This window comes from Myotis myotis, unplaced genomic scaffold (assembly GCF_014108235.1).
Source record: "Myotis myotis isolate mMyoMyo1 unplaced genomic scaffold, mMyoMyo1.p scaffold_m19_p_7, whole genome shotgun sequence".
NCBI lineage: Eukaryota > Metazoa > Chordata > Mammalia > Chiroptera > Vespertilionidae > Myotis > Myotis myotis.
Genome location: NW_023416379.1, coordinates 65,099,238 through 65,111,956, shown reverse-complemented (window position 1 = coordinate 65,111,956; position 12,719 = coordinate 65,099,238). Strand labels below are relative to the sequence as shown.

The following is a 12,719-nucleotide window of genomic DNA, read 5'->3' as shown; positions in this document are numbered from 1 at the left end:
TTCATCGGCATACCATTGGCATATCCCATGTCATTTAATGCCTCATAATTTATCTGTTTCACTCACCACCCATCCTGTCTGTGCAGTGAGCTTCTTATGCTGCCCAGAGCAAAACGAGGACGAAGTGCAGAATGCCTACATACTACCAGGTAAATACAGGGATTTGGTAATGCTAACTGTGTGTGATGACTCTCTTTCCATTCTACTATTCTTCTGTCTTTTCCCTAGTGGTATATAACATTATTTTCCCAGGTATTCAAAATTTGTTTCGTTTTATATGGAGGTTGTGGAAAAACTTCCAAATATATTTTAATTCTGATTCAGGCAGTCGACTTTTCTATTTGTAGACTCAAAAATACAGAGTCTGGTGAGCCTCTGCAGAACTGTTTACACATTCCTTAAACTGAAGAACCAGTTTCTGCAATTAAAATCCTAGTGCTCACGGTGCGCAGCCCCACCCCAACACACGCACCTGTCTAGTCACCAGAGGTCTGATCTACTGTGCATGGCACTGTTACTGTTTTCATGATTATAAGTTTGCTTTTTCTTTTAGCCTTTTTGGATTTCCTTTTAAACAATCTACTATTGTTATTTTGTTTGCCGGTAATGAAAGCTTTACCAGTTTATTTTTATTTTTTGTGTAATTTTTCTATTTTTGTGATTTATGTGCACTTTGAGAAAAATTGATTGTGTTGATTGTTTACAGTTTTTAATTGCTGAGCTTCAACTTCCTTCATGATAAAGAGAGGATACCTGACTTGCTAAACAAGGAAAATAACCTTTATTTAGTATCAAGCACAGTGTTAAGTATTTAATGTACTTTATCTCAATTCCCTGACAGAAACTATGTGATATTATTATTGTCATTTACAGATAAGGAAAGATGATAAGAAAGTTCAATTTGATAAGGAACAGAGCAAGAATTCAAAAACAGGTCTATTCAACATTTTCCACTAAACTAGTTTTTCCAAAAATATGTTCTGAGAAATTAGTCCTGTGTGATGTTCCACTAATAAAAGTGTTTTACTCAGACAGATTTTGGAAACATTGCAAATTAAAGCCCCTCCCTGGAGATTTAATATGCGCAGTACATTAAAGTCATGTACTAAAGAAATTTCTCATTGTTTAAGCCATTCTTCCTTACATCACTTAACCATCAAACTCTTTTTCATAAAATATATCCTCAGAAAGTAATGCTGAGCAGAAAATACTGTGTATGCCTGACTGTACTAGATACTTTATACCTGTTATCTCATTTAATTCTCACAGCGTCCCGTAGAAAAAGGCTTAACCACTTGACCTGAATTACCCAGGTTAACAGCCAATAAGTGGCAAAGCCATGGCGGTAACTTAGACCTTTATACTGTAAATTGTATGCTATTTTCCATTCATTGTCCCATCCTATGCTGATCCCTGTTCCTGAAAAAATGACTTTTGAATCAATTGATTAGAAGTTATATAGCATCCTGTTACTAAGGATAGCTGCCTAAGGTTAGGAGTTGAAGACTATTGTCTGTAAAGAGACAGAATTGTTAGTTCCAGTAAAATTTGTCTTCAGTTTGTGATCAAACATTGTACTCGAATACATTTTTAAACTGAAGCTTTAAGAGTTTTCCTTGGATTCAACCATTAGTATACACATGGCTAAACCAGTGGGGTATTTGATGTTATGATATGCTCAGCAAATGTTATTCCCTTCTCTATTATCATACTTTAATGTAATCCAAAATGGACTTTCACAGTGAGCAATTTATTAAATTATCAAAAAATTAATTGATTAACAACCTAGTTTGCTCTTGGTGGTATAGATAGTTCAGAAGCCCTCATTGATTTTAAAGGAATTCAGATAAAGTTTGGCCTTGTTTTGGTCATTTTTTGCTGCATGAGATTTCATATTCTGATTTGCATCTAATGCCCATCCACCCAATTTCCAATTATAGATTATACCTATGGTCAGGTTTAGATCTAGAAGCTTATAATGAAATAACTTGCTTCACTAGAGTAGCTTCTTGATCTTTTGCCATTTCCTTTCGTAACCTAATTGAGTACCATGATCAACCTCGTCCCTGAAACGTTGGTCAGTTATTGACTTACTAGAATATTAACTCTTAGTCATATTTTAATTCCTAGATTACATAAATTATTTGGCTAGTACTTTGAGCTACGAGTTGTTTACTTCCATGGAAGCAGGTATAATATTAAATCAATAATTACATAGTAAGTGTAAATATTGGTAACTCATATAGAGTAGTTAGCAGATTTTCTCAAATTAAAGGAATTAAATTATAATTCTGAGTTATCTTAATTATGAAGACAGAGTCTATGATTCCATATTTTAATTATTCTATTCCCACCTTCAACTAAGTATTTTGCTTATTTTGAGAAAAAAATCAACAGCAAAATATCCATCAATGTTTGTAGCTTTATAGGCCACCTACATTCTTCATATCCTAGTAAAATTGGCTTCGTATATATCTTTCTGTTTCCTGCATGTTTGTGTGGCCATGTTCCAGACATCTTGTTGGGCATTATAAAACCTTACCACCCAAGATGCCTTTATTACAGAATAGTTCTCACTGGGATAGTTACAGTAAGAATCATAACAGTGAGTCCCAGTTACAAACGAATCCTTTGCCTATTAAAGACAGCAAATTTACATTCTAATAAAGCATTACCACTTTCCTTGAAATTAATTATACACAGAGAAACATTCAATTAATGGTATCTAAAATAGTTTTAATTATAAAACATGAATTCTAGATTCCTCTAAATGAAGTCCTACTCAAATGTCAGAATTCTAGTTGTCTTCTTTGTCATTTATTTCTTGTTTTACCTGTTGATTTTAGTTATAACAATTAATTTCATATTATTTTATTTTTGGATGATTTTAATTTGTGAAGCTCAGTTCTGCCTGCACATACTCAAACCAAATCAGTGATTAGACAGGACTTTCCCCTTCATCGTTTCTGTTTTAACGCAAAAGTATTGAGATTTACTGATGAAATATTGGTTAGGTAAGAACATGTGGAAGACTTAACTTCCACTTCCCTTGTCTAGTGTTGTGAACCAAAATAGCTGAGTTGTAAAATTTTTCTCCTCTGATGTCCTTCATTTTGTTTTGGTGTGGCATCTGTTCTTGGTAATGAAGTTTTAGGCATTTTGTTGTAGTGCTTTTTGTATCCAGTTTTGTTTTTTTGTTTTTTGGTTTTTTGTTTTTTTTTTTTTTGTGTGTGTGTGTGTGTGTGTGTGTGTTTCATAAGCAGGTGTGATTTGGTTTCATTTTTCAGTCTGAGACCCTTTTTAAAAAAATTATGCAAAGCAATTCAAGCATAATCTTTGTTTAGTTTCATTTTCTAAACAAAATTTTGCACCGTCATCCTGTCAGCTCTTTCACACCCTTGTGAACTGAATCATGGTGATTCTACATTTTATGTAAAGGGGACATTATTTTATGCTTTACTCTCTAACATGGTCTTCCTTTCTTTGTTTTCTTTGTCTTTCTCTTCTACCATTGGATGCAATGCACTGGCACTAGTGAACTGCAGCCCTCCCTTGACAGGGCTAGGAGTGCTAGTACCAACTGCTTGAGACCAGATACTAGTTTGCATTCACCAGAACGAGAAAGGTATAAAATGAAGACTTTCTTAATTTTCTATCATTTGTACTAGTGATTTTTTTTTTCTAATCACTTTGTTTTGTCTCATGTGAGTCTTGCAGGTTTATTCATTCATGTTCACTTTGCTAATTGTCTACATGTTTCCCTCCCTTACTGTACACGTCTGTGGAGAGATATGTGTATGTGGGTAAACACAAGGGCCCATATACACATATTTCCATGAATGTCGTTGCAAATGGTGTGGCGTAATTTGGAGCTGCTTCTGGCTGCCGCTTTTCCCCTTCTGTTGCTGGTTAGTTGTTTTATTTACATACGACTCAGGGAGCCTTCAGTATGCTGATAATGTGATAAGGTCCAGTGAGTTATCTGAAGGGGAGGATCATTTTTCTATTAGTCCAACTGATAAATAGTATTTATAGGTTCAACAACAATCTTCTGTAACCTAAAAATAAGAAACCTATGTAGATAGAATCCTTCCCCTGTGCATCTATGTTCACTTTTTAGCCAATCTGCTCTTTGATATAGAACAAGTTTTGCATTAAATTATATTTTAATAACAAAAACATGGTGTTTATCATAGATTTTCTGATTTCTTAAAAAATAAATACATAAAAAATATATGTATGCATATGTAAACACACAATTTTGCTTAAAACTATTAATTGATTAGTAAATGATTCTAATTTTAAACTAGATGTATTCAGTGATTGTTACACTGCATCCTAATTGTGAGCAGCTAATATTCCCATTATGATGGAACTTTCTGTCCCAGTAAACTTGGTTATAAATGATAGTCTTGGTTATACTTGTTACCTGTTTTCAATTAGAAGTTACCCAGTGGAAATTTGCATACTAAGTTTACAAATCTTGCAGAAAAATATTTAGTCATGCTAATGTAACCCCCTTCTTCTTCAGAGACTGCTTAAAGCTTTTCTTTAGCAATATAACTGGTCATATTCTATTCACTGATTTATCATATGTTTATTTATACAATGGAATGATAGGTACAAGTTACATACTCATTTTTTAGTGTCCTCGTAAGATTCCACTAAAAATCCATTTATTTTGTATTCTTTATATTTGTAAAATTTGTAATATGAAAAATAAAATTAACTATATTTTGTATTATTTTTACATCTGTAGTAGAATTTTAGTTGAAATAACTATATACTGACTCTTCCAAAAGCACAATAAATAGTATTTTATTTTATTTTGTTACAGATTAACTCCAAAAATAAATACAATACTAGTGCGGAAAAAATTTTTTAGTTCTTATTACTTCCTTGTATGTTTCTAAACATACAAGGAAGTTATATGTTTAGTACTAAACAAGGGCATAAATAGCTGAAGTCAGTGGACTCTTCTGACTATAGCACCACTCTAACATTTCTGATACCATCTATGTCAGTGTTATCGAATAGAAATATAATACAAACCACATGTGTAATTTAAAATTTTCTAATTGCCTTATTGAGATTATTTAAAATTAAATTATTTAATGCTTCAATTAACCCAGTATGCCTGAAATATTATCATTTTAACATGTATTCAATTAAACACCATTCGTGAGATATTTTACCTTTCTTTCTTCCTTTCTTTCTTTCTCTCTCTCTCTCTCTCTCTTACTCTCTTTCTCTCTCTCTCTCTCTTACTCTCTTTCTCTCTCTTTCTTTCTTTCTTTCTTTCTTTCTTTCTTTCTTTCTTTCTTTCTTTCTTTCTTTCTTTCTTTCTTACAATAGCCACATGTGGTTTGTGGCTGCCATATTGGACAGCACAAGTCTGTTTTCGTACTGAAGATTATCTGGCATGTGTTCCCTTGCGACACTGAAGCCACAGAGTTCACAAATCAGTCTCTCAGACTATACCCTTGAAACAGCTCAACCTGTAGAAAAATAACCTGGCCCCAGTTAACATGGTCAGGTCATCATGAAGGTCAAGTCATCATGAAGTGAGAATACTTACATTTGATAGAAAAACAAAAATGTGATTGAAAACCTATATTCATTCTATACATCAAATAAAAATAAATTTGTTATTAAAAAATGAAAGGGGGCAGGGAGTGATATTATCAATGATTTTTAATTTATTTTGGTTACTTTGTTGCCAAGAAGGAAATAAAGTGAGATGTTTTCATAAAATCATAGAAGGTATAGATGCTTATTGGTTTGAAGGATATGGACCTCAAGTGCCCTTTTGTGCCCACACCTATAAGCAGATTTGAAGCAGTACATAACAATATCAACAGTGGTGACATTTTTCTCTTTGGAAAATGTACCTAAAGTCCCCAGACAGGATGTGCAGAGAGTATGAACAGGGAGGCTTAGACTCTAAGCCTTAGAGCAGCGGTTCTCAATCTGTGGGTCGCGACCCCTTTGGTGGTTGAATGACCCTTTCACAGGGGTCGCCTCACACCATCCTGCATATCAGATATTTACATTACGATTCATAACAGTAGCAACATTACAGTTATGAAGTAGCAACGAAAATAATTTTATGGTTGGTTCACAACATGAGGAACTGTATTTAAAGGGCCAGACGTTGAGAACCACTGCTAGAGGGTTCTCCAGGTTACTTAATTTCTCTGATTGAACAGAAAGTTTCTTATGTCAATGTCTAATATATGCATAGTGGATAAAATGTTAGAGAAAATATGTTTTTGTTTTTTTTTAAATATATTTTATTGATGTTTTACAGAGAGGAAGGGAGATAGAGAGTTAGAAACATCGATGAGAGAGAAACATCGATCAGCTGCCTCCTGCACATCTCCTCCTGGGGATGTGCCCGCAACCAAGGTACATGCCCTTGACCGGAATCGAACCTGGGACCTTTCAGTCTGCAGGCCAACGCTCTATCCATTGAGCCAAACCGGTTTCGGCGAGAAAATATGTTTAAAACCTAATTTCATATTCTTAAAATAACATATTTCCATAACCTTGTGAACTATTAAGTTAAACATTGGCTGATCTGACTTTAAGCCATTTTGATGAATATTTATACACTGTTATACCAACTTAACACTCTTTTTGAAGTGTCCTCACTAACTTTGAAAACAAATGAAGTTTTGTGTTAATACAAAGGATGAAATTGTCAAATCAGACTTAATGCCCAACGGCATACTCTGCTAATGATTCAAAGTGAAGGGACACCAGGCACAGTTGGCATATTCTTTTTCAGAGGAGTCCAAAACTTTCATATCCACCTTTTCTCCCTTGTTAGGTTGGTGTGGCCCTGGTTAACAGATGCATTTCGAATAATGTGTGTAGAAGCACTGTTTCCGTTTTTGAGTGCCTCCATTTTATACTCTGTTGAGTACACAAATAACAAAATTACTGTGGATTATCCCATTCCTCAATTCAATCATGACCCATAAATCAAGAAATGTTGATTTTATTTACCATAAAAGATCTAGAAAGACTAGTTATATCCTACTGAAGACTTATAATAAGTAAGGACACTCCTTTATCTTTTCACTAGCAAATAACACTGCATGTTTACAAGGTCTGGTCCCTGTTTTTCCCTTTTATCTTTATCAAGGTCTGTCTGAGGTCGTTCATTCTCCCTTTTTCCCTGATTGGGAAGGAGTAAGTTACTGGTGTGTATTAACCTTTCCCAGGTTTTGAAACAAATCACTGCTTAAGTGTCCAGGGACACTGATTTTTGGAGTCACTGGAGAACAGTTACATTTCTCAGATATTTCATTTTCTTCCTTGATTTTTCATAAAAACCTTACTGAAGGCTCATCAAAGGGTAGTCTATATTTACCACCTCCCTTTTTTACCTCCCAGTAATCCTGCAGTCTGACTCCTGCCCCTTCCCCCTCAGCCAGTGTGCTGAAATTCCTCTCTAGATTATATCTGCTTCTTAGTTGTCCAGCAGCATCTTGCAGCACCACCCTGTCATTTGAACCTCTCCTCTCATTAAGCACCCTCAACAGATTTTTGTATGCCTCTGTTTTAGCACAGTCTACTTTTGCAAGTATCTCCTCCTCTCCTATCTTATAAAGTTATGTATTTTTTTAGCTCCATCCTCAGTTTTTCTCTTTTGTCCCAGTAATTCTGTCCTTGATGTTATATTTCTATTAAAAGTTTCCACTCCAGTGCTATGAAGATAATACCCCCCTGCCATTGGCCAGGCCAGCCCTTTCCCTTGAGTATTAGGCCTAAATTGATAAATGGTTGCCCGACCCTGTGTATGCCAAAGTTTAAATCAAATTCCTTATCTCCTCTCACATTTTTTCATAGAAAAATGTTAACTCTTTCTAAAATTTTCTCACATCTGATAGTCTTGACTTGTCACTAGCCACAGAATCTGGAAATACTTCTGCTCCTCATTCGCATCAGAGTCATTGAATTCTACAAATTCCCTTGAAAATACTCAAAACAGAACTACACTTAGATCACATTACAGCCCATCTCCAGTTCCACTGTCACTCTTGATTTCATTAAATTTCCTCCTAAGCTCTATTAATAATTTGTATTAATTTTTGTCTCACTAGTTTTATTTCCATTAAAATTAAAATGCCCCATTTCCTTTGTTATCCACTTAAAAATTCCACTCATTCTTTACAAATGCAAGTCAAATAACCAAATATTTTATAAAACCTTTATTAACACTATACCTCCCCCAGGACTAAAATGAATCATGGGAATCATTTGTTCAGATTTGGTTTCTAATATCATAATAGTTCACAGATATTTTGTTTGTGCTATTTATGAAATGACTGATTCATATTTCCATGTAATTTCTCTTTTAGATAATGAAGTTGCTTGGCCATGTTCTGCCAAGATATATGCACTGTTGAAAGATGTGTGCATATGAAAGTGTGTATATTAACTACACACTTAAATGCATACACATTTGTTTTTAAGGTATATCAGTGGTGGGGGAAAAGCCACAATATGAGAACCATTTAATTGCTTACCGAGGCCTGTCAATTCTAATTCTTTTATATCTCATCAGTGGGTCCCCTCTCTACTATTTATTTCTTAGTTAGGGTTTTCATTATTTCTTACCTGTATTACCACAAAACCTAGAGCCTTATCTCCTTATTATCTACTTAAATATTTATAAGTACTTATTGATTACATATTCTGTGCTATGCATAATTGATGTGCCTCTTAAAACAAAGCACAACACAACACTATAGTGCCTTATTTAAGGAGCTCACAGCCTTTTAATTCAGTCCCATAGACATCAAGGTAATCTTTTTTTATTTGGGGTCCAGTGAAAAGGATGGGCTCCCAACAAGGTAGATGTTCATGAATTAATGAATTTAGAATGCCTGATATTAAAGTAGTAATAATGTAACTTACAGGCAAGCTGTTCAGGAAAGAGAAATCGAGAAGAGGTGGTTTAGTTCAGCTTCATGATTAGTAACTGCAACATAGCCTGCCATGTTTGGAGCTGTGTGTGTGGCTCACGTACAGGGGACAAAGATTTTGATTTTGATCCTTTTCTTTAGTGTGATAGAAGGAAAGGATAAGGAAGTTGCATATATTTTAAAAGCATATAAAACATTCTAGCCTATCTGCAGCTCACAAATGTAAGATACTAAAATGTATGTAATATCTATTATTTGGGGGGAAAATTAGGTATAAATTGATTCAACTCCCTTGATATAAAATATATAAGGGAAAAGCAAAGACAGTTCTTATATTGGTACTACCTATCAGCATATTCAGAAGGACTTTGAGTGTACAAATATACATGAAGTATGCTAAATATTTCTTCAAAAAAATTACCTGTTAATGGCTTGCATTCACAATTGCTTGTTTCTAAGTGTAACCTTTTTCCTTCATAGCTTTCACTGCATGTTCAATAATTACAGCATTTTTCTTTACTTTTGTGTTCAAAAAAAAAAAACAACACAGGGACTGGAATTTTGCCTCAGGAAGCAAGGTTATTCATAATCCTGTTGAATTAATATTCATTATTACTTTACAAAAATACATAACTATTTTTGTGTTTTCAATAATACCATAAGTTTTAACACAACTGAATACAGCAATGTAGAAACACTACAGTTGTAATTGTTTTCACTTATTTGAGAAATATTTTTCTTTTTTGTATTTGGAGAAGAAAAGCCAGTAAAGTAAAAAGATACATTTTAAAGCATTCATATTGGATTGACCAATTATTTAAATAATTATGTAATTTAAAATTAATGTCAAATGTTTTTAATGCTACAAACATATAACACATTTAAAAATGCATGCAACACAGTTTTCCCTTCTGTCCAAATTCTGCTGTTTAATATCTTTATTTGCTTCACAGCTTCCTCAAAGCCCTGCTTAAGTCAGGCCGAGTCTGTCTACCTAGAGCTGATGGATTAGGCACAGGCTACCAAGGGGCTTTCCGAATTAAATACCTGCTGACCTCAGATATCCTGATCCCATGTTAGCAGCCCTTTGCTGATTTTGTCCAAATTGTCTAATACACCCAATTAGCCAAGTTATTAAAAAAAGGCTGGATTTCTTTTTGAAACATTAGGGCTAGTCTACTTTGGATAGTTAAAAAATCTTATAGATAGATGAGTCCTTAAAGATCATTTCGTTATCCCTTGTTGCATATGAAGAAGCCAATATATGGAGAAATTATCCTGTTCCAATGTGTTTATATCTGATATACAAAATTTTCCAAATCTGGCCTGTTCAGTCCCTGATTGCCACTTTCAAGTTTTTGACCAGCGGCTTCTAATTTGTTATACACAGGCAGAATATCAAAATAGTTTAACAAAGGAATGAACCAAGTTTCAAATACTTGTCTATATGTTAATCACAAAAAAGTGTATTATTATAAATGCTGAAATTAAAAAAAAAAGACAACTGTTTAACCAATGGAGAACTACTTTTGCAAGTAAAGATTACACTTCTTATTAAAGGTAATGCTATTTTAGGATGGTGCCTATCTGTATTTCTCGTTTTTATTCATCAGTAATTTTTAAATTTCATAATTTTTAAATTTCAGCAATTAGTACTGCAGTTTTCCCCAAGAAAACTTGTTAAGACTTCACTGCTAGCATCCACACAAATGATTTCTTCATGCCATTGTTTACACACTAGAGAACATTTTGATTTCTTCCACTTAAACTGTTTCTACTTTGTATTAAATCTATACACCTCACCTTTGCCACTTGATCCAGTAATCTCAAGGCCTAGTATCAAATAGGCACGGGTGGCTTATTAAACCTGTTTTATTCAAACATAAGGCAGATATTTAAAGATGCATCTTTTTTTAAATTTAAAGTTTCATACATATGTATGTGTGTATAGATAGGTATAAAAACACAAGTACATTTTAAAAGGACAAAATTACATTCAATAGATTTCAAATACCTTCACAAATAAATTGTTTTTTTATTCACTTAAAAGTTTTCAGATCTTATTTTCTTATAATATTATATTGCAATTTGTCTTTTCGAGGTTTGTAAAGGTGAAGAATAAATTATGGAGCAAAGAATCTACACTTTGCCTTTTTGGGGTGCTTTTCCAGTCCTACTGTTCCATATGTTCTTTTATTTTAGGAGTTACTAAATGTCCTGTTTTTTCCTGTCTTGTTCATTGGGCAAACAGGGGTAGATGGTCCCCCTCCCTAGATAGGAGACGACCTCCTAGTCCCAGGATTCAAATCCAGCATGCTTCTCCGGAGAATGACAGGTACTAGTCAACTCCTCCTCACAGACAAGTGGCTTCAAAAGGCTAGTAGGCTACACAGTGAAGGGTAACCAAGAGCAATGTGGGTTATGACATGCTTCCTTTCAGGGGCAAGAGCCAGACGTGCTGTGATTCCATCAATAGATGCATCCAGCTTTAATAAAGCACCTCAGAATTAGTGCAATGAGGGTAGCGTGCCCTGAAATGAATGGCAGTGTGCAAACACACAAAGTTGATTCCAGTGGAAGAGTTCTGTTTTAAGGATGAACATTTATTTCGTAGTTTTTGATTTCTAAAAACATATTTAACTATTGTTTTGTTTACATGTAAATAAATAAAAATTCTCAGGTGCTTTAAAATATGTTAAAAATCTGTCCGGACCTATTCTTTGTTATATTGATTGATGGTGTAGTCTCAGTTGTCTTGTTTTGTTACTACATAAGCTTGTTGTTAATAAAATACAGGCTTTGGGGTATATATAAAAATATCTGATTTAGAGTGGAACACCTTGTCGTTATATATAATATTGTGTTTTACACCAAATACTGCAACGGCTAGGGTCAGTCCACAAAGTAGTTTTTTTAAAAATAGCATCCGTGCTTTGAATCCACTTCATTCTGATATATCAGAAGTGCTGCAATATATATTTTTTATTGGTTTGTTAACCTCAATTGTAGTTAACTCAGTTCTCTTGTTTTATGGTGCTTGTTATATTTTAATATAGTTCTTGTCTTTAAATATCTTTCCTGACCAAGCCACAAGGGGTTATTTGGGTGTTTTGGATGCTTCTCTTTTGGTGTAAACAGAAATTCAACTAACACATTGGTGATTTTTATTAAGTAGATAGTGTATATGGTATCTCAGAATTAGAACAACTAGTCATGCCAGTGTACCAATTTCTTTTTTTTAAGTATGTGTGTCTAGAGCATAGTAATTGTGACCTTATTTAAGACTAATATCATTTATTTTATGTATCCATAGTACATATATCTTCAGGATTTCGACTTGAAAGAAACATTAAACACTGTCAGAACAAATTAATAAGTCATTTTACAAATGTTGGAAAAGATCACAAACTGCTATTTTATGAAGGCTTTCTAGATATTTTATCATTTCTTACTATTGCTTATATTTATATTTATATAATTTGTATTTAAAAGTTATTTCTTCTGCTGCTATCTGATTTATAGGATAAAATTTCTGGGACTAGAAAAATTAGTGAAATCTTTCATCTAAAAGTATTACAAATTTAAAGCCTTTCAAATAAGAATATAAAATAATTGTGTAAATCAAATAAAAATTTATATCCACATTGCTACTCACTCATTTAACAAGTACTCAATGTGCCTCTACTGTGTGCACTATTCTAATGGCTAAAGCCATAACAGTGTTAAAAGCCAAGGTCCTGGCCATCTAGAAACTTACAATTTCATTTTTTAAAAAGCAATTCT

General features: G+C 33.6%; 1 protein-coding gene across 25 annotated transcripts in view; it reads left to right on the top strand.

Moving 5' to 3' along the window:
• Positions 1-12,719, top strand: part of RIMS1 (regulating synaptic membrane exocytosis 1) — a 412,050-nt gene that overhangs the window by 293,314 nt on the left and 106,017 nt on the right. For 15 of the 25 annotated variants that reach the window (XM_036317896.1, XM_036317895.1, XM_036317870.1 and 12 more), the window contains 2 exons: positions 87-149; positions 3,536-3,625. The exons of 5 other annotated variants lie outside the window; for them this stretch is intronic. In XM_036317896.1, the coding sequence (XP_036173789.1) occupies positions 87-149; positions 3,536-3,625 (153 nt within the window). Of the gene's footprint in view, positions 1-86; positions 150-3,535; positions 3,626-11,187; positions 11,272-12,719 lie in introns of all 25 variants that reach the window. 5 more of the 25 variants (XM_036317888.1, XM_036317878.1, XM_036317877.1 and 2 more) reach the window with 2 other exon arrangements.